Here is a 24011-nt window from a genome sequence, read left to right on the forward strand (position 1 = left end):
AGTGTACTTTGGTCAGTCTGCCTGTTCTGATCCCCACTCTGTCTCTGGTGAATCCTCTCACCTCCCACACTTCTGGGTTGTACCCCAGCTCTTGTATGCATAAATAAATAAATCTTAAAAAAAATAAAAAGAAAAGGGAAAGATACTATTTATTTTCTTCCAATAGAATTTTTATGATATAATTCAGTCTTGAGGCTCCCATTGACCTAATATCCACATACAAATTGCATTTATTGCTAAAAAAACTAAAAGGAATCTTATCTTCCTTCACACACACACACACACACACACACACACACACACACACAGCCCTACCTTAATCCTAGGCACAGCAAAACAGAAATTGATTACCATACCAGCAGATACTGTGAATTGTAAACTCAGTAAATATGAGCGTGAACATGAAAATTTGCAGCAGTTACTGCTTTTTCTTTCTTTCAGGGATAGATCTTATGTGTTAATAATTATTTCAGGAAACTTAGTGCTGAATTAAATATATAAAGATACATGCTCAAAGCATTCATCACACAGTCAACAAAGTATTTATCACACATTCAACCTCTCTATTGCTTTGGGCAAAGTAGCAAAGTCACAAAGAAAATCGACACTGTTGAGGCAAAAGGCAAAAGACAATCTTTATTGGTGTGTAGTAACAAAGAGGTAGCTAAGAAATAAAAAAAGTGCCACCACTGCTCACCAATCATCAATTAAATAAGATCTCAAAACATACTCTGATTTGGGGGGAAAAAAACTTAATTGCAAACAGTTTATTTCATAGTAGCTTGTCTTCCCCAGATGTTAATGGAGGAATTTTTAAAAAATCCAAATGGATTACATCGAAAATGATGTTGTTCTTTCTCCTTTTTAAAAATATTTTTGATTTATAACACACACGAAACATATGCATAGAAAAACATTTAGAATTTTCAATCCTTTTTTCAAATGGAGATATCACTGTTCTAGAAAAATCTCCCTGTATTTGTTTTGCTTTCTTCAGAGTCTTCCTTTACTTCAAGAGTTTTGCTACAGATATATGTTAGCTGTAAGTACCAAGACTTGATTTGCCAGTTTCCACAAGTAAAGAGGCAGCTTTGGTAGAGAACAGCTAGAGAACAGCTTGGTCTTTCACGATTACTTCTGGTAGGATTCTCTCACTTTGGCCTGCAGGGCATCACATGTCTTCTTGGCATCTCCTAGCAGCATGGCCGTGTTAGGTTTGTAGAAGATTGGATTGTCCACTGCAGCATAGCCAACACCCAGGGACCTCTTCATTACGATAACCTGAGAGTCAAAGATCAAAAGAGAGCACATTTTTTTTAAAGATTTATTTGTTTGTTTGTTTGTTTGTTTGTTTATATAAGCACTGGGTATAATCAGAAGCGCGGGAGGGTGAGAGGATTCACCAGAGCCAGAGCGGGGAACAGAACAGGCAGAGTGAAGAAATACACTGCTGAGGGAAGCAGTGGGCGCAACAGGAGAGGTCTGAGTGCCATGTGAGACCCTTGGTGGTGGCTGGGGATTGAACAGGCACTTCAAAGGCTGCGGGCCGCTTCATAGCCCAGCACTCAACCGCTGTGCCACCAAGGAAGGCCCAAGACAGCGCATTTAACAGAACCTGGCTAGGGCCTGTTAGGCACACAAATACTGCCCTGCCCTAACATAATGACAGGGAGGTACCACTACTACTTCTTAGTCCACAGACTTTTTACAAGTACAAGGAGCATTTTAAATGCATGTTTACATTGTGTTAACTTTAATTTTTACAATGTGTTAACTTTAATTTTTAGAATGTGCCTATATTCTCATACACATTTTAGAAAAAGTCACACTACCATAATTTAAGAATGATAAGATTAGAAGTAATTTTCTTCTAAGCATTTTTCCCTATGAGGACTATGTATAACATTTTCTGGTCAGAAAAATAAGTATTTTTCTACAAATGTGCTAAAGAAAACCTTAGTTCCTAAGCTCCACTCTCTTTCCTAAGATAAATGTATAAATGTAGCGTAGTGCGAAAATGATGTGATTTCTATGCCATCACTCCAGAAAGGTCTAAGACAAAAGCCCAACACGAACTCTAGCTTGTCACAAGGACAGAGCTAATAGCCAATATCATGCACCTACAAAGCAAAATGGAAGGAGTAAGTCCATCTCTAAATTGCCAATATTAGATATTGCAAATACCTAATATTTACAATCATATGTGATATGGATGTTACTGTCCTGTTGAATGTCAAGTCAGTTCTTAATGAAGTGAAAGCCTTTGTAGGGTGACATGTAATTTACCCACAAGTGGAAGCAGTGCAATCATGCTTCATGCAGCTTTGGTTCAAAGATGCTCCTGCATACTCTCCTGTACTGACAATGGATGCAACAATTCTTCATGAGCCCCTGTGCAAGGAGTAGAGGTCCACTACCGCCTCCCACACACCCAGGAAACTGCCTGCCCCTCAGTTGCACATGAACAAGTACATGTCATTTGAAACATAATAAGTTTCAAATTCACATATTTGCAATGAAGAGAAATAAAATTAAAGGAAAAATGTTACTATGATTCTTAAAATGCGCTTATGACTTGGAAGTGGTAAAGCACAAGTGCCCACTGCTAGGGTAGAGTAAAATTTACAGCCTTTTGAGTGTTCTACAATCTAGCAATTAGCTTTTTCAGAAGTACTGTGCAGAAGCAGAGCCTGCTTCCCCATGCCATGTTGTTGTTTGGATTTCTAAATCACCTTTCTTTTAGACACCCCATAACAACATACAAATTCCTTTTTAAAAAATGAATTGAAAAAAATGTGCTCGTGTTCATATATAAAGGCAATGATACTGACTCACTGTCCCAGAAGGAAGCCATCTGCTTCACTGGACTCAGTTTGGAATTCAGCCAGACTCATTCCAAAATCTCAAAGCTCCTTTTTCAGCTGTGATTACAGATTTTGTTAGTCTATACATATAATCTCATCTAGTTCTACTTGTGAGCAAGGCATTCAAGGTCTCTGGTGATCACAGACAGAAGATAGATAGAGAACCAGGTCCTAATATCCTCTAACTCCTGGGCCTCCTAAAGGCATCACCATTTCTCATCTAGTGACCAAGAATAGTTCTGTGTATTTTAAAAGATTTGTGATTATTAGAATGAAACACAAATCTAAAACTTTACCTGCTTTGATTTCCAGACCTCCAGGACTGGCATGCCTGCAATTATAGAATTGGGGTCTTCTTGTGCTGCTGAATTAACAGTGTCATTAGCTCCAATAACAAGGACCAAATCAGTGTCTAGAGGATGTGAAAAAAAAAAGACAAAATATGAAACTCAAAAGGGTCACTTTCACTTCTTTTCAGGCAAATGATAGTGATCTGAATTTATAACAACAATAACAAAAGCTAGTATTTATAAGACCCACATATGTGCCAGGTACTGTACAAAGCGCTTTATCAGAGAGGTTCAGTATCTTATCTTGGTCAATGATACACAGCTAAAAAGTAACAGGTCCTGCATCTGATCCTCAGCATCTTGACAAGAGCAAGCTGGCATTACTATGCTTCCCAACCAGCCCCAGCAAATGGATCTACCTAATCTGATTTTACAGTTATTTAATTATTCCAAAATAATGATTATCTTTCAGTTACAAGATTTGCATCCCAGTTAAGATGCAATTTAATGTCTAAAAGAAAATGTTCTAAGCCTGTATTGTATTAAAGCTATGTCCATAATTCCTAGAACTGGCAGATTTCACACATAATTTAGCAACAGTGAAATGTGAAAGGGGGTATAAAATTAAAATGCCCTAAATTCTCTCCTTAAGGACTATAATATAAACTGCCTAAGAACTTTGCCAAAAATGCCATGTGAATGTAGACATACACACGACTTCATTATTTTTCTCAAGCAATATTTTTTAAGTTTACAGTGGATACTTGCCAGAGGGAACTGGTTTAATTTTAACAAACATGATCTTGGGCCAAATGTCATTAGCATCAATATCTACCCCCTGACAGCCATAAAGTATAGCACCTTATCCAGTGAAGTCCTATCATAGAACTTTTAAGAAAGCAGAAAACTACTTTGCTGATCATAGAATTGGTGCAAACTCAAGACACTGGCAAGAACCATGCAGAAGCAATTTTATAAGTGAGAAACCTAAGGTTGAGTACCTAGTTCAAGGCCACACTCAAGTGAGAGTCAGGACCTGGATGCCCAGATCTGAGCAGAGTCTGTGCCACCCGCTCCACGGCAGATCCCTTCAGATCTCCTCACAGGATTAAAATTACCCATCCGCTTACCAATCTGTTGTACCTTATTCAGTACAGTATCATATTTATTTAATTTCCATGTATATCTACAAGGAGCAGGCTACTCTTCACCTGACTATTAGATCTTCCGCGATCGCACAATTTATGTCCTAAGACTGATATTGCTTTATTCATCTGAAGGGTATTTAAACTTCACCATCACCCCCAACACTTACCTGGGAAATCATGGTTGATCTCATCCATCTCCAACACAATATCATATGGCACGCCGGCCTCAGCCAGCAGCACATTAAGCTGACCAGGCATCCGGCCTGCAACTGGGTGAATTCCAAACCTAGACATGAAACAAATGAACAGCTGGCCTTACTTGATGGGCCAAAATGTACAGAGAACCCAATATTATCTTCAAATCTGCACACTTTCTTCTTGGCCCCTCTACTTCTCTTGGTACTATCTGATCTCTACAGGCAGGAATACAATTAATCCAGATACATAGTCAATCTACAAATATTGAAGTTGGATATTCAATATCTCAGTATATACAAACTATAACTCTTCTCAGAAAAAAATAAATGTAACTTAAGAATCTGACTCTTCCATATATGTTTTAAGTACAATGAACTTCCAAAAAAATTAAAAAATAGTATCATCTTACAGTTCCTAAGCATTGTGTTCTCTCATAATACTTTCTGATCAATGTTAAATCTTTTTAAATGTATATATAAATTGGACTGGAATTAAATGTTTGCCATGAAAAATCAACATTAGTCCAGCAAAAACTGACTCCACATTCAACTTTAACCTCTATGTTCAAAGGGAGAGAAATAAAATACTATTAGGTACATGAGGTAGAGTTTCAGAGTAATATGAAGTGTTCCTTCCCGTCAAACAAGAAACGTGATAGGAACACACAAGAGTGTTTAAAAGACAGAGAAATACACAAGGTAGAGTTCCACTCTTATTCAGTCAAAGGAAACTGAAGCATCAAGCAGTTTGTTTCAACCGCAGCTATAATAGGATCTCTGGAGTCATTTAATCCAGTGTCTTGCCCACAATACTCATCTCTGTCTTCTCAGCACTGGGCACTATGCCTGGCACATAAGAAGGGCTCAATAAAAAGTGAGTGATGAGCAAGCGAGGGAGAAAACGAATGAATGAATCCAACGGAGAAATGCCTTTTATAGTTTCACTTGGCTGGGATCCATGCAACCTCGGCTTTAATCCTTCCATGACAAGAAACTTACTCCTTCCTAAAGTCTCTTCCATTACAAGACAATACCAATGAGTTTAGATAAGCAGATAGATGAGAAAAGAGGGGGTAATAACTCTCTCTCTCTCTCTCTCTCTCTCTGTCTCTCTCTCTCTAATATATATTTATATATTAGCCAAATCTCTTTAATATATATTTATATATTAGCCAAAGAGAAACTTCATCTTGTGGTTTTGCCCTCTGGAGGAAGGAGTATCCTCCCTCGTTCATACGCAAATCTCTTATGCCATCTTAGGATGCCTCCCAAGCAAACATCTTCAGTTCTTTCAAGTGTTGTAAGAAAAGACAGGACATCCCAGCCCATTACTGCCCCAGACACCATCTACATTGTGAATGTCCAGCTTAAAACCCTCAGTCCTCCAAAGTGAATACAATATGCTGGATGGTATCTAGTTGCATAAAACACAATACACAGTTCTTTCATTAATTAAGTCAGACTCTGCATTAATAATCTTCAATAATAAAATTTTCAATTCAGAATTTAATCATTATAATGTAAAGCATAATTATATGCATAGAGAAAATATCAGAAAAATATAGCAAAAATTATTTTTAAAAAAAATGTAGGAATTGACATTTCCCAAAAAGCCATCCTAAAAAGAGCTATGTAACAGTCATTTATATTGTCTAAATACTGTTGGTTTTCTACATCTTTAAAACTGATAATGAAAAGCCTGAATTATTGGGTGTTTATAACTGGGGATAGGGGTAGGAGGAGGAAAGACATAAAGTGACAGGTATTTTCTTTTACCAAGTTCCCCCTTATATAATCTTCTGTGACTACTGAATGTTTCTAATTTTTAAGAAACAGAAATGTAGCTAAATGCAAACTAAAGACTCATCCCTACATGTATGAACAACAAATAGTGGTTTTACTTCCCTTCTTTTTTAATAAATTTTCTATGAAAATATACAGTTTTATGGTTGAAGAAATGAACTTCATTAAAAATAAATTAACACCTCAGGCTTTTACATAGTGATACAATTTACAAGTGGTTTCTCACATATATTTCATTCTATCCTACAAGGAGGAATAAATATTTGCACATCACATATCCAACAAGGGCTTAATATCCAAGATCTACAAAGAACTCCTGCAACTCAGCAAGAAAACAGCCCAATGAAACAATGGGAAAAGGAGCTAAACTAGTTTCTTTAAGACATGCAGATGGCCAAAAGGCACATGTAAAAATGTTCAACATCAATGATCATCAGGAAAATATAAATCAAAACCACAATGAGATACTACCTTATACCCCTGAAAAATGCTCATTTCAAATAATAACAGAAAACACAAGTGCTAGCAAGGAATGCAGACTGGTCCAGTCCCTATGGAAAACAGTATGCAGGTTTCTCAAAATATTAAAATAGATCTACCAAATGGTATAATTCCACTCTGTATGTATGTATCTAAAAAATGTAAAACACTAATTTGAAAGGATAGACACACCCCTATGTTCATTGCAGCCCTATTTACAGTAGCCACATTATGGAAACAACCTAAGTACCCAATACAGACAGGTGGATTAAGAAGATGTGGTATATAGACAAAATGGGAAACTGAGGAAATCTTGCCATTTGCAACAACACAGATAGAACTGAAGGGAATTTTGCTAGGCAAAATCAGTCAGAAGGAGAAACACACAGCAGGTGATTTCACGCATATGTGGAATATAAAGAAACAAAACAAAACAACAGACAAAACAAACCCTAGAAATCTGACTATAGAGTGGAGTATACCAGAATGAAAGTCAGGGAGTATGGAGTTAAGGGGAGAGAGGACCCAATGGGCTATGGTGAAGGATTATGAGTGTCTTGGTAGTAGGTAGATGTGGTGTGATAGCATACCTCTGAAGGAATAAACCTACACCCTAAATTACATACAGCATAGTAAACTTACTGCGGTTAAAAAAAATACAATTTTTTTTAAAATCTGAAATAATTTGAACATCAAAATAAATAAGGATAGTAGAGGTCAGAACCCCCTGGGTAAGTGGGAATTTATGAGGCAATCTGATAACATTCACAAGTCAACAAGTAAGTAAATAAAGAAGAAAGGAACATTCTCCCCTAGGGTGGCATGCTATGGACTGGATTGATTAAAGTGGTAAGATAATAAAATTGTCACTTTGCAACCATCATAATAAAGATTGTTCAAGTGCAAATTATCAGCAAGTATTCAATCGAGGAGTCAAGTTCAAGAAGAAGCAGGATATATGCAAAATCTTATAGAGAAGTCAAAGAAGTCCCCCCTGCCTCTTTACTCTTACTCCAAGAAAGAAAGGGAAAAAATAAGAATTTCAGTGCTTTCTCTGATAGCTACTTGATTGAAATTGATCGATAAAAAGAATGAGCAGTTGTTAGAAACAGTAACCATCTGTTAGAAATAATAAGCATCTACATTTTTGCTTGATGGGCATGTGATTAAGTGAACACAGTCCATATTTCTCTTTCTCCTCTGCTAATAGTTCCTTGTAAATACCTCACAAAATAGATTGCTAAACTTAACAATATGAATCTCAGTAAAGAAGTTAAACTGCAACTGTAATTTATTATGTATTTTAATGTACTGTTTTCCCAAATAGTACATGAGGACTGACAGAATATTTTAACTCAATGTTAAATAACTCAAGGCACAGAGAATATGCCACAACAAAGGCAGAGATCGTATAATTAAATTTTAGTGTCCTAATATGTATTTTTCAATAATGATGGAACAAAACAATTTCTCAAAGAACATATCTTAAAAATCAAAATTTTTCATTTGAAAAGGTCATTTCAATTTACAGAGGTTTTTAGTAATATATCTAAAGTATCAAATTGCATTGCTAATCAGTTGATTTTCATTCAAAGGTAATGCCATTTTGCATTTCAACTGTATCCATTTCATATCAACATTTTAAATTAACACAGGGTGTTTTCCACATTCAGGAAAGGTACTACTACTTCTATCACTGACTAGAACCAATGATAAAACTAAATAGCTAGATTTAATCCAGGAAACTGCATCTTAAAAGGCTCACAAGGGTACCTGGATGAGGTTCAGGAGAAATTCAAAATACCTAACTTCGAAAATAACACACACTATATGACATAAGATAATTTTACTTGGGGAAAAAACTGATTTCTGAGAAAACTAAACAAAATAGAAGTTAACTAAATATTCCTCATTTCCATAAAACAGAAGAACATGGCCTTTCAGTGCAAAAGAAAGAATTGGAATTAAATTTTTTAAAAGGCTGTTAATAATTTAAAACAAATGGCCTCATTAGGGCAAATTTCAGACTTCTTTTCTGTCGTCAGGGAAACAGAGGTTCATTAATTTAAGCAGATGTAGTACCTACCAGTCCAGTACAAAATGGATTCAAGAGTAAGTGACATATAAATACAAAGGATGGTTGTTGGGATCAGACAAAATCAAGACACTGACATCATGGCAGCTGAGACAGCCCTTCACTTATGAGAGATGGGGGAGGGATCTCAACCAATGGTATCAACTACTAATAAGAAAGAAGCAGCTGAAATGCTCTCAGGTTTCCTGAACATTTTTGCCCTACCTCAGTCTTACAGTATTGATTGTCAAGAATTATTCATTTGTTCTCTTTTGTGATGTTACGTTACACCAAAATTTTCTCCTGATCTCCCAATGCTCTGATCATCAGTAAGTGTTTTTTCAGTGCTCATCCTCTTACCAATATCTGATTGGGAAGACTTGAGAAAGACTGAGTCACTGGACCACATGATATTTAAGGACTATGTTATCAATAGTTTCCTACTGCTGCTATAACAAATTACCTGAAAGTTAGTATCTTAAAATAAAAAAAATTTATTCTCTTACAGTTCTGGAGGTCAGAAGTCCAAAATCGGTTTCACTGGGCTAAAATCAAGGTATTGTTAGGGCTATATTTTCTCTTGAGGCTCTAAGGGAAAATTCTTTCCTCGCCTATTCCATACACAGAGAGAATATCAGAAAATACAACAGTTCACATATGCCTTTTGGCCCACTGTAGGTCTTTTCCAGCTATGGCAGCTGCCCACATTCACTAGCTCATGGCTGCACCACTCCGATCTCTGATTCACTGTCATATTTTCTTCTCTGACTCTGTCCTTCCTTCCTCCTCTTAAAAACTGAAATGATTAATTACATGATCCTACCTGAATAATTGAGGATGATATCCCCCCCTCAAAATTCTCACTTTAAATATGCAAAGTCCCTTTTGCCAAGCAAGGTAACATATACACAGGTTCTGAGGATTGGAGGTAGACATTTTTAGGGCTATTTTTCAGCTTACCAGAAATTCCCTTTCTAGTCCTAAAATTCCATGAATTAGGGCTTCTACTTTAGCTAAATAAATCAACATACACTTGACTCCAGTATTTTTTTTTAAAGATCTATTTATTTATGTATGTATATAAGAGCTGGGGTACAGGCCAGAGGTGTGGGGGGTGAGAGTATTCACAAGAGACCGAGTGGGAAACAGAACAGGCAGACTGACCAAAGTACACTGCTGAGGGGAGCAGCAGGCGAGTCAGGAGAGGTCTGCTGCGCCATGTGGGTTGGCTGGGGATCGAATTTGTGCTGCAGTGGTTGTGGATAGCTTCATAGGTTGAGTCTTAACCCCTTGCACCCCAGGGAGTCCGGTATTTTTTTTATTTATTTTTTTGTTTTCAACACTGCCTTTGCTTACTTTATATTAATCTATCTGGCTATTTCTATATGCTTTAATTGCGGTGTCTTGGGCTAAATTATAATTGAAAGACCTCTAAATTTATTAGTTGTTATTATAATATTTGATTAGCTTCAGACTACATTAAGATACTTTCTATTGAGCTAGTACTAAAGGGTAAGCAATCACAAAACTAACATGTATGATGAATATCCCAAAGGATAAATCTTTTATATCTTTTTATATAATAAACAATGAACTCTGAGACTCTAAGATTGGGGAAATATACATGCATGCTATTATATAAGAATTTCAATGTTTTGAGAAAAGTAACAGAACTCACTAAATTTATTGAAACATATATGTGCAAGCCGATGAATCAGTATGATTTATAACAATTCTGGCCTTGGTAATTGGCCAATCTCCAAAGTGTGCATTAAGGTTAACTATATCAGGGCCTCCCTGGTGGCACAGCAGTTGAGCACTCCCATGCTTCTGACTGTACCCAGTGCTTGTATAAATAAATAAATAAATAAATAAATAAATAAATAAATCTTTAAAAAATATAAAGTTAATTATATCAGACACTGGTTGGCCACACCCTCAATTTCCAGGAACTGATGGCCAAAGTTCATCAATGTTCCATCATCACATGAAGAATATCCAGAATTTCAAAATAGCAAGCCTACAAACTTTTAAGCTTTTCCTTTAAAACACAAAAATTATCTTTATTGTGCATGTACTGAATAAAACAGAATCAGCTGGCCCTATCTACAACAAAATTCTACAGAAGGAAAATAACTACTAGAATGAGATCACAGAAAGACCTTCCATGGTCCCAGAACTCTTTCTTTAAGTACCTCCTCCTATGACACACTGCATCATAGTAACTGGTTGTATGATTCCAAACTGGGAGCTCCTTGAGTACAGAAAACATGTGCTATTTATCAATGCCCACAGTGCCTGGCACTAAATTATAGGGATATAACTAACAGGAGGAAGGGAAAAAGGGAGGAAGGACAGGCAAGGGTTTTAAACAACCTACTATTCCCAATAACGTACAAATTACTCGTAAGCTTCCTATTACTCTTTGGAGAAAGAATTTAGGGAAGTAGAGGGTAGAAGTTAAAAGCTCCAGGGTGGCACTGCATGGTGTCAAAACATTTGGACAACTGGGCCTCCCTGGTGGCGCAAGGGATTAAGATGCAACCTATGAAGCAGTCCGCAGCCTCTGCAGCAAGAGTTCAATACCCGGCCTGCCAGGGAGCAACCCACATGGTGCAGCAGACCTCTCCGGACTCACCCGCTGCTCCCCTCAGTAGTGTACTTGGGTTAATATGCCTGTTCTGTTCCCCACTCTGCCTCCGGTGAATCCTCTCACCCCCCCACACCTCTGGCCTGTACCCCAGCTCTTGTATGCATAAATAAATAAATTTAAAAAAACATTTGGACAATTACTTCTGTATGTTCAGTGGGATTGATAATAAAACCTCTTCAGAAAATTACTGTGATGACATTTTAAAACAAAGAATGGTCTGATGTTAATATTCTGAGCTGGTTTTCTTTTTCTTTTTTTTTTTTTTAATTTATTTGATCTTTTTAAACTAGGTAACACTGGTTTACAACACTGAGATTCCCAAGTTGGTTTTCTAACCCTGATCTTGAAATTCTAGTAAATGTCAACATAGACTAGTAAGAAGCAAAAATTCTGTGTACTAATAGCTACATTAAAATACTAGAGAAAATACACAGTGTAAGACTCATTAGTGGTAAATAATGCACTCACTGGGAACTCATTATAACTAATATTAAAATACACATTTATTTTGATAGAGTGAAATTTCAAAAGCCACATTTAACTCCCAGATATTATTTAGCAAAAAAAGTACTGTTTCCTCAACAGACACAACAAATATCTTCATCAATTCAGGGCAATCTCTTTAATATCTGAAAAGAACAATTTCAACACTTCTATTTTCCTCTCTCAATATGAAAATGATAAAGTCTTCCATGGAGCATTATATAGTAAAAGTTAAGGCTCAGTTACCAATTAAAAATATACCCAGGCAGGGCCTCCCCTGGTGGCGCAGTGGTTGAGTGCTGGGCTGCGAGGTTGCCCACAGCCTCTGCAGCGCTGGTTTGTTCCCCGGCCGCCGGCGAGGGTCCCACAAAAAAAAAAAATATATATATATAATATATAAATATACCCAGGCATGGGCCTCCCCTGTGGCACAGGCAGTTGAGTGCTGTGCTGTGAAGCTGTCCACAGCCTCTGCAGTGCTGGTTCGATCCCCACCGGCCGGCGAGGGTCCCACATGGTGCAGCAGACCTCCCCTGTCATGCCCGCTGCTCCCCTCAGCAGTGTATTTCATCATTCTGCCTGTTCTGTTCCCCACTCTGTCTCTTTATTTTTTAAATAAATCTTTAAATAAATATATATATATATATATATATATATACACACACACACCCAGGCACAGTTTTTTAAAAAGTAGAATAATCTACTCAAATTAAATAACCTGATCATAGCCTTTTAAACACGCCAAGAAAAAATTTAAAACATCTTTTTTGTAGCTGAGTAGTACTCCGTTATGTGTATTATACCACAACTCCTTTTTTTTTTAATAAGATTTATTTTATTTACTTACACAAGCACTGAGTACAGTCAGAAGCATGGGAGGATGAGAGAATTCACCAGAGCCAGAGCGGGGAACAGAACAGGCAGACTGATGAAACACACTGCTGAGGGGAGCAGCGGGCATGGCAGGAGAGGTCCACACGCCATGTGGGACCCTCGCCGGTGGCTGGGGATTGAACCGGCCCTGCAGAGGCTGTGGGCAGCTTCGCAGCCCAGTGCTCAACTGCTGCGCCAACAGGGGAGGCCCTATACCACAACTTCTTGATTCCCTCATCTGTCAGTGGACACTTAGGCTGATATCATGGTTTGGCTATTGTAAATAGTGCTGCAACAAACATAGCAGTGCACATACCCCTTAGAATTAGTGCCTTTGCATTTCAGGCAGCTATCTCAGAGTAGAATTATTAGGTCCTATTATTTTGAGAAACCTCCATATTGTTTTCCATAGGCATTGGGCCATTCTACATTCCCACTAGAAGTTCACAAAGATTCATTTTTGTTCACATCCTGGCCAACACTTGTCATTTCTTGATATGTATCTTTTCTTAAAGATTATTTTATTTATTTATGCATATACGAACTTGGTTATAGGCCAGAGATATGGGGCGGTGAGAGGATTCACCAGAAACAGAGTGGGCAGATCTACTAGTGGCATGAACAGGCAGATCTACCAGTGGCATGGGGTTAAAGTCTCAGTGCTATCAAGCTATCACCAGCCACTCCAGCATGAGTTCAATCCCCGGCCAGGGAGCTGACCCACACGGCACACAGACTTCTCCTTCTCCCCTGATGCTCCTCTCAGTAGTGAATTTCAGCAGATATGTGTCTTTTTATATATGGCTCATTCTCACAGGTATGAGATGATAACTCATTGTGGTTTTGATTTGCATTTCCCTGCTAATAAGTGATGGTGAGCATCATCTGTGTCAGAAAGGGGAAGACAAATACTATATGATTTCACTCTCATGAGGAATATAAAGAAATAAAACAAAGGAGCTGACAAAACTAAACCAAACAAACCCTAGAAAGCTGACTACAGATTATAGGTTACCTGAAGGGGTGGATGGGGATGGCAAATAAAGCAGGGGGGCACAATGGACTATGGTGGAGGATTACGGGTGCTTTGGTAGCAGGCACAATTTGGTAATATACACCCGAAGAAGTGAACCTATACCCCTAAATCCTATACAGTATTGAAACCAATGTTACCTCAAATAAAAAAAAAGACACTGCTTTAATAAATAAACTATATCTACAAAAAATTGAAAAACAAGAGTATAAGAGCTATTCATAAATACCATGTGCACTGAATAAAATTTGCTAAAGAAGCAATTCAAAAACACCATATTTTTAAAACCTCTTTTATAAGATATGGTGATATAAATCCCACTCTTCTACTTTTTTGCAACCTCACTTAGATTTCAGATACCAAATGTTCTAAAGGGAACACAACAATGTGAATTCCTATAATCAAGGGCCATGGAGACAATAAGTCCTGACCAGGATGCATTACACAGTTGTTCTTGGACATGTGGGACTATTAAAGAGTACAAAACATTCACCACATGGATCTTACCACAACTGTGCAAATAAACTACATTTTCCTTCTTGTTTTATGGAAATATCCAGATTTAGTTCAGCAATAAACCATGAAGAAGAGCCAAAGATACCAATTCAACAATTATGACCAAAAAAAAAAAAAAAATGACATGGGCAACTGGGTCTAATTCTAACATATTTGGAGTGTTTTCTCCATTTTGCAGCCACTTGCTATAGGTATAATGAAAAAGACCTCCAGATTAAAAAAAAAAAAAAAAGCTCTTCACAACCTTCAATGATTTGTCTACTTGTTCAGGAAGTCACTATGTAAAATCTATTTTCATGTTGAAGAAGTTCAAAGGTTTAATTTCCTTTCTTTTATTCTGTTTTATATTTTAAAATCAAACAGGGTGATGTAACATTGGTAGCATTTTGGAATTCGGCCTCCCTAGTACTACCATTCCATAATTTTTGTAAATATGTTATTCTGTTCCTAGGAGGTGGACTAACTAGGGAAATGACGTACCTAAGGGAAAATTAAAAGAAGGCTGATTTGTTAAGTATATGTATTCCTCCTGTTTTTAACCAAAAATATTTATAAATCAATCCAAGTATCCAAATCAAACCAAAAACATTTACAAATTAATAAAAAGAGTTTAAAAAGACCAAAAAGATCCCCTAATCCAATGTTTCCTAAGGAAGGAATCCTTTTTTGGAATTACACCAAATACATTCTATCACCAGCAGACCAGGGGTCCCACTGTAGATACAATAGAGTCCGATTTGCTTTTCACCTTAAAGACCTCTGCTTTCTACTTGTAAGGGACAACACTCCATTATGGGGGGGGGGAGAATATGGGGGGGAATCTTTATGAGTCAATAAAGAGATTTATTACTATATTCATTATTTGTTTATTTGTGTATTTCACCTGTGAAAAATATGAGATAACTGAAAAGCCAAGTTTTTTGGTTTATCTCATACTGATCAGAGGTAACATCAATTAACAATACTGTACATAATTTAAGGCAATAGGTTCACATCTCTCCAGAGGTATGTTACCACAGAACACCCATCATCAAAGAACCCACAGTCCTCCAACCATACTGGGCCCACCCCACCCCTCTGTTTCCCATACTCACTCTCCTCCTCTGGCAGCCTCAATTCTGCAGCCATATTTCTAGGATTTGTTTTGGTTTAGTTTTGTCTGTTCCTTTTTGTTTCTCTGTATGCCACATGAGGGAAATAATTTGTTATTTGTCTTTCTCCTAACTTATTTCACCTAGCATAACCCCTTCTAGTTCACTTAGCATAACCTCTAGTCAGAGCTTCTGACTGACAGCTATCCATCACTTATTAAAAGTACATGGAAAAGTGTTTTTTCCAAAGTAATAATTTTAGTAAATGCCGTACAATATAAAATATTTAGTAAGTGTGGTAAATGTTGTACAAATTAGCCTTGCTGATTTAAAGGCAGGGACTAGCTGGATAAGGTTAGCCTCTCTATCTGAAGAGAAATAAGCTAATGAAGGAAAAAAAAAATCTTCCTTACAAGGTAGTTGCTGTCCACAAAAACTGGTTAATGTGATGAGAGAGGTTGTAGAATCAACTTTCTGGCAAGATTTCTTAGGCAAAAGGATAGGCACTCATCTTTTTAAAATTGTGAAAGTCCTTCTTAAGAAACAGTGGTTCAGATGAACTCACTCATACAATTCTGAATGGAAAAAAAAATGTTCATTTAATTTCCTAGAACTTTCCAACAGCCAGAATTAAAGAACATTATGTTCCTCTTTTTCTTTTGTTGATGGCAAATAAGGGCTAAACTACTACTAAGATCTGAAATCTGGTGTTCATTCATGGCATTCCCTTCTTTAGGAAAAAAATATGAATGTTATAGAACTTGTAAAAACATCTCAGGGGTACAATTTTTCTAATATAGAATAATGGAACCAACAGTGAAGCGGGAAATGTCTGGCAGAGGCTATGGTTATTTTCTCATGTCTACATGTAGTCTGTGACATTGAGGCCACCCAAATGGATGAGAAGTGATCTAAAGAGGATCAGGTCAACCCTTTGCAAATATCAACACAGTCCTCTACAGAACCATGTCACAATACAACATTTTTAATCCAAGATTATTACACTTTGTGCCCAAATCTGGCTTTTCCATCACACAATCAAATCCAACTACCAAGCTCAGAATAGAAACTGACACGGTTTTCTTTTCAAAATAACCAAGTTCTGTAAGAGAGACACCGGAGGTATAAATAAAATCCTATTGCTATTAATGTCCTCAAGTACTATGTATTAGCATACATAGAGATTTAGGAAAAAGTATACATGATTTCATCTTTCCATCTGAGTAACTTTCATGATGTTCTTGAATGGCTGCTAGAATGTGATGGTTAGTGAGCACCATAAAATGGAAATTATAGGGCCTCCCTGGTGGTGCAGGGGTTAAAGTCACAATGTTATCAAGCTATTGCCAGCCACTTACAATGAGCTCAATCCCCGGCCAGGGAGCTAACCCACATGGCTCAGCAGACCTCTCCTGTCTCACCCGCTGCTCCCCTCAGCAGTGTATTTCAGTAGATCTGCCTGTTCTGCTCTTCAGTCTGTCTCTGGTGGATCCTCTTGCCACCCCACACCTCTGGCCTACACTCTAGTTCTTAATTACATAAATAAATAAATCTTTAAAAAATAAAAAATAAATAAAATGGAAATTATAAGACACTGAAGAATTTGAACATGAAATGAGAAGAGGGCTTTTATTTATTTAGTCTGCCATGCTTACATGAACCTCATTGAAGAAAATCAGCTCAGAGATTTTATGACTAATACTAGAACAAGAAGCCAAAAATCACCCTTGGGGTGGGAGGCACTGCTTTCCTCAATAGTAAGTTTCTCCCCAGAGGACCACTGGAATGCCTGTGGCAAGAGTTTCCAAGGAATTAGTCCTAGAATAGCATAACTGGAAGATGCTTCATAAAGCACCTAACTGTTTTGACACACTCCTCTGTCCTCTCCACCACACCATTATGCTGTGGACAGAGGAAAACCAAAGGCAGGCTGGTCAATTCAGAATCCAGGAGGAAGATGGCCACCTTCTAGAAGCACAACAGATACTTTCGATCTGAAGAATCACTGTCAAGTCTTTACAATAAATTGAACATATATGTGAGTGAATACAAATATTCTCTTTGGTTTTCCTCTCTTCCTCCAAGAGTTTCACTCATTTGACTAATCACATTTACTAATTACGTGTTACTAATTACATGTTACTAATTACATTTACTAATTACATATAATACTCACCCTCCTGCGATGTGTCTTTCAAGAAGGCAGATTCAGGGCCTCCCTAGTAGCACAAGGGGTTATGTCTCAGTGCTATAAAGCAATCGGCAGCCACTGCAGCCCAAGTTCGATCCCTGGCCAGGGAGCTGACCCACCTGGTGCAACAGACCTCTCCTGACTCGCCCACTGCTCCCCTCAGCAGTGTATTTCAGTAGATCCGCCTGTTCTGTTCCCCACTCTGTCTCTGGTGAATCCTCTTATGCCCCATACCTCTGGCCTACACCCCTGTTCTTATATGCATAAATAAATAAATCTTTAAAAAAAAGCAGATTCAGTGCACCATGTTCTTTTGGAAGCACCAAAAAGTGCCAACTGCAACTCGAAACCCGGATACAAAAAAAAAACTATGCTACAGCTGTTCTTTCTCATTTCAGCAAGCATCTGAATGGAGACACAAAGGGATTGTAAGTATCTCCGATTCAAATAACTTGAAGCCTATTAACTAACTTCCCAGTGAATGTAAACTCCACAGGATTAGGAATTAATTGTTGTATTCACTGGTATGTTCTCAGCACCTAGAGCAGTGCCCGACACAAAGTGCTATGTGATTATTTATTCAGCAAATGGTCATTGACAATAATAGCTGTGTCTAAAAAGAAATTATCACAAAGCTGACATGAAACTACTAAATAATGCCTATTTCTGTATTCAAATACTAAACTAGGTCTTTTATCTAGCCTAATTTCTATTCTCTTCAGAAGCATGTGCCTTTCTTTATGAATTTACATACCCTGGTTCTTCTGTACCCCAAAACCTAGCAAAGTCAAGAAGGTTGAATTTTTTCTTTGAATCACAATGAATCTATGAAAAAGGAATAACCCATTTATATTGATAAAATATTTCCTCTTCAAGTACCTTTAAGGAATGAATTTCTTAGCAAAAAATATATCATATACTTAAATCTATAGCCACATTACATAAGATGATAAAACTGCAAATACTATATAGGCAGATAATGTGTTCACAGGATTAAAAAATATTTATAAAAAACTGCAAAAATTTCATTTTTGAAGTAGTATAAAAAGTTAAAATGTCCCCTGGGCAGTTAGTCAATCCCCTTTGTTGCATCCCTCCCCTTTGTTGCATTCTATTCGTCCTAGCTTACCATCACACTACAGTGTCATCCACTGACTCATTTGTTCAAAGATTTGTTTTCTCTCTGTTTCCAGGCTTTAAGAGAACTGAGTTCTTTAAAAAAAAAAAAAAAAAATATTTACTTATTACGCACACAAGAACTGGGGTACAGGCCAGAAGTACGAGGCATGAGAGGATTCACCAGAGACAGAGTGGGGAACAGAACAGGCAGATTGACTGAAATACACTCCTAAAGGGAGCAGCGGGTGAGACAGGAGAGGTCTACTGCGCTATGTAGGTAGCTACCTGGCCAGGGTTCGAACTCTTGCTGCAGAAGCTGCGGACAGCTTCACAGTGCTGTGCTTAACCCCTCGCGCCACCAAGGAGGCCCAAGAACTGAGTTGTTATATCCTTGTATTCTACAGTAAAATTCTATTAATAGATTACTGATAGGAAGATAAAGTTGAATATCTTCATGAAAGTACTATGGAACACCAATTTGTCAAGAAGTCAAAAGACTTCTGTGATAATCCAAACAACTTCTGTGACTTATAGAAACAAAATCGAGCAGCAATTAATTGCAAAAAGAAAAAAATGTAAAAATGATTCATGGGGAATACTACCTTTTTCTTTATAATGCAAAGATTGAGAAAGAGAGAAAAAATGCTTGTACTCATACATCATAAGATTTTCGTGACAAAATGCTTTTAGGGATCAAACACAGTTAGGTAAGTTGCAGACATTCTGGGCAACTGGAAAGCAACACTATCCTGGTCACTAACGCAAGTTTAAGTCAGTAAATTTTCATGATGCTCTGAAATGAGTTCTGGTCATGAAATGTCATGTGCTTTATTATATAATCTCAGCTCTTTGCGAACATGTTATGACTATGGCCAAAGTAAAGGAAAACAGGAGTGTCTCTAAATCAATCATGGGCCATGAAGCCAGACAGACTGTATGACAGATGCAATTTTTCTTGGCACCACTTGGGCATAACTAATTGATGACAATCGTATGTCCACACTGGCACATTTCCATGGGGGATGTGTGTGAATATGTCACCACATCTGGATGCTAGGCATGCTAGGGTCCTGAGGCACAATGATCTACTAAAACCAGAGGCCCAGCAGCTGTACTCAATGAACACCGTGGGAGCTCCACAGAGTGATGAAAGGACTAAATGACCGCAAACTGTAAATACAGATTTATTTCATTAAAATACGAGGTAACCACTGCAGCCATCTCTTGTTCAAATAGACATTTGCTGCTTTAAAAAAAAAAATCTAACATCTATGGATGTACATATTCCCTAACTTCATAAGGAAAATTTGCATTTCTCCTATAAAAAGATGATGACACACATAAAGCAAAATCAACAAGGTTTCGGTGATTCCCTTTAAAAAAATTACCACACAGAAGCTAGAAAGGAAAAATATGATAATCTGTCATCAAGAATAGCTCTCTTCCATTTAATTAAAATCTGAGTTTTATGTAGCTTCTTACAAAGCCCATGTTAAAATTTACATTAATATATAGTTTCATCTTTAATATGAATAGAGCAAAAAAAATGGCTAACTTTTCCTAACCCACAAATAAGGAAATCAGATGAAATAATAATTGTATTCTGATGCTACATAATAAATAAATTCATCAAGAAATTATGTAGGGCCTCCCCGGTGGCGCAGTGGTTGAGCGCTGGGTTGCGAAGCTGCCGGCGACATCTGCGGCGCCGGTTCGATCCCCGGCTGCTCCCCAGCCACCTGAGGAGGGTCCCACATGGCGCGCAGACCTCTCCTGCCGCCCGCTGCTCCCCTCAGCAGTGTGCTTCGGTCTTTCTGCCTGCTCTGCTCCCCGCTCTGGCTCTGGTGAATTCTCTCACCCTCCCGCGCTTCTGACTGTACCCAGTGCATGTATAAACAAACAAACAAACAAACAAACAAACAAATAAATAAATAAAAACGAATGTTTAAAAAAAAAAGAAATTATGTAAACAAACTATAAAGACACATATGTAAAATAAAAAGTTCTCTCATGAAAAGCCTACCATTCTGTTTACAAAATTGCTTCAACAAAAATCAAAATTATAACTGAGAAAATAATCATGTTTAATTAAATATCTCCTACAAAATCTAAATCAAATAATGACTTTTCCCCATACAGCATGACAGAAGTCATCCTGAAAATATATATATAAGTATATGATGTCCTCATTAATAAAAATGACTATTAGAAACTAAAAATGCATTTATCTTATCTCTTTTCTTTTCAAATCATTTTTCTGCATTCCTCATATTCCTTTCTGTTCAGCCTTCCTTCCAGCTTCTCAACAGTCTTCTGATGCTCTCCAATTTTGTATCCACCTACCTAGCACTGGACTGATTTTCCAAGATGTCTGGTTAACCTAGGCTGATCAATGGGTAATGAGAGAAGTATGTCAAATTAATCATTCCCTTTCCTAAGGATAACTAAAACATGAAAGCCATCTTTCTCTATTTTATTACGATTGCCACTCATCTCCTAAACATTTATGTGGTGATAGAAGGCATTACTAATACATTAGACTTTTTCACATGTGGATTGAATAAAGAAAAACAATTTCTTTTTCAAAAAAATCATAAAAGATTCTTTAACACATCCTTTCCACTTGTACGTCTGCAAATGCTCTAAATGGCAAGACTATGACTTAAAGGGAAGCATAGTTTAAACCCTATATGAAAATAGAAATGAGTTACTAAAAGGAGATTTGTTATGTAAAAGTAAAAAAATAACATCAATGACTTTTTTCCTATTCTATCTTCAATACACCAAAGATTATCACTAAAATCTACATCACAGAAATTCTGGACCTATCATAAAATAGCATTCTGTATACTTGAAAAACACATAATATATTAAAGGAAGATAGATAGGGAAAGAGAAGAGAAAGAAAGAAAGGTAGGAGAAGGGAAAGAAAAAAAGGAGAAGAAATAAAATGAAGCTGATATAATTACTGACATGAAAACATTTAAATAATCTCCAACTTTATCCTCTTAGTCTCTTTTTTGAGCTCTATTAATAGCTGGAATATTCAAGCTGAAGATTAGGATTCTGCATCCAGTCTTACATAAATACTCTCACTAGTTCTAGGTATACTGTTTGGCTTGTTTTTATATCATCTGCCCCAGAAAATGGTATAAAACTGACATGTAATAGGAATTTTTATTAAGTCTTTAGAAGTTTTGTCAACACATATTAACATCCTGGTGATCAAACTAATTATCCTCTCTCATTCTGACTTATGGTACCATGTCACTGAAACTGCTAGTGAACCAGCTTCCCTACCAAACATAGCAGTTCTTCCAGAGATATGCCAGAGAGTACCTTTACTGACTCCTACCAGCAAGTTTCCAGAATAGGGTCCAAAATAAGCAGGACGTGATTCTGAAACCAGAAAATGACACCACAAAAAAAGAAAACTACAGGCCATTTTCTTCAAAGAACATAGGTGACAATGCTCAACAAAATAGTAGCAAACTGATTCAATAATACATTGAAAGAATCATACACATGATCAAGTGGACTTTATTCCAGAGATGCAAGGATGGTTCAACAACCTATAAGAAACAACAAAATCAGTCTACTGACAGGGAAATTACAGCAATACAGGCCAATATCAAGAAACAAAAACAAAGTTCAAGTAAATAATCTAATTTTATATTGTAAGTTTCTAGAAAAAGAAGAACAAATAAAACCAGTATCAGCAAGAGGGAAGGAAACAATAAAGAAAAACATCAACAAGAAGAAAGGAAATAATAAAGACTAGAGCTAAAATAAATAAAATAGATACTGAAAGCTAGTACAAAAAAAATCAGTGAAACCAAGAACTGATTTTTTTTAAAAAAGACAGACAAAATAGAAAAACTACTACTTAGGTTCACTAATAAAAAAAGAGAGGAAATTCTAATAATAAATGGAAGCAGAAATAAAAGAGAAGTTACAACAGATGTCTCAGAAATACAGAAGATCATAAAAGACTGCTATGAACATCGTTATGCCAATAAATAGGGCAACTTAGAAGAAATGGACAAATTTTTAGAAGCATACAATGTGCCAAAGACTGAATCAGGAAGAAATAGAAAACATGAGCACACCAATTATAAGCAAGGAAAATGAAACAACACTCAAAAGTCTCCCAATAAAAAACAAAAGTCCAGGACCAGATGGTTTCATTAGTGGGTTTTACCAAATCTTCAAAGACAAATTAACACCTATCCTTCTCAAACTCTTCAAAAAACATTGAGGAAGAGAAAATGCCTCTAAACACATTTTATGAGGCCAACATATTCTGATACCAAAAGCTAACAAGGATACCACAAAAAAGAAAATTATAGTACAATGTCCCTGATGAATATAGATGCAAAAATTCTCAACAAAACCTTAGCAAACTGAATTCAACACGGTAATGAAAGAATCATACACATCATGATTAAGCAGTACTTATTCCAGGGATGACGGATGGCTTAACATATGCAAATCAATTAATGTAATCCATCACATGAACAAAAGATAAAAATCATGCAATTATATCAATAGACACAGAGAAAGTCTTTGACAAGTTTCAACATTCATTTATGACCAAAAAGTCTCCAATAAATGGGGATAGAAGGATTATATTTTAACATAATAAACACCATGTATGACAAACCCATAGCTAACATCATAGTTAGTGGTGAAAAACTGACAGCTTTCCCTCTAAGATGAGGTACAGGACATTATTACTATTCAACATAGCATTGGCAGTCTTAGCTAAAGCAATTAGTCAAGAGAAGGAAATGAAAGGAATCCAAATTGGGAAAGAGAAGCAAATCTATCACTATTTGCAGATGACATGATAATATATACAGAAAACCATAAAGACTCCACTAAAAAATTATTAGGAACAATAAATCATTACAGAGAAATGGCAGGCTACAAAATCATCATACAAAATTTGGTTGCACTTCTATATACAAACAATACAAATTAGGGAAAAGAATACAATGGTACAGTGAAAGATAGAACTGGATATTTAGTGAACTTAATGCACTATAAACATATGCTAATTTTCAATGCTACACACCTGAAACTTACACAATATTAAAATGCATTGTTACTTCAATAAATAAAATAACAAAGGTGAGTAGGACAGAAACAAAGTACTGGGAGGGTTCATCATCCAGTGGCCTCATTTGTATGTTC

General features: G+C 36.8%; 1 protein-coding gene across 2 annotated transcripts in view; it reads right to left on the reverse strand.

Annotated features, from left to right (window-relative positions):
- Positions 1-578: 578 nt before the first annotated feature.
- NNT (nicotinamide nucleotide transhydrogenase) overlaps positions 579-24011 on the reverse strand; it is an 87802-nt gene continuing 64369 nt past the window's right edge. For both annotated transcript variants that reach the window (XM_037530510.2, XM_037530511.2), the window contains exons 20-22: positions 4470-4588; positions 3161-3276; positions 579-1281 (exon numbers count right to left, since the gene is read on the reverse strand). In XM_037530510.2, coding sequence (XP_037386407.1) covers positions 1132-1281; positions 3161-3276; positions 4470-4588 — 385 coding nt within the window. In that variant the 3' untranslated portion in view covers positions 579-1131. The remainder of the gene's footprint in view (positions 1282-3160; positions 3277-4469; positions 4589-24011) is intronic.

This window comes from Talpa occidentalis, unplaced genomic scaffold (genome assembly GCF_014898055.3).
Source record: "Talpa occidentalis isolate TD23 unplaced genomic scaffold, MPIMG_talOcc4v2.1 talOcc4.6, whole genome shotgun sequence".
NCBI lineage: Eukaryota > Metazoa > Chordata > Mammalia > Eulipotyphla > Talpidae > Talpa > Talpa occidentalis.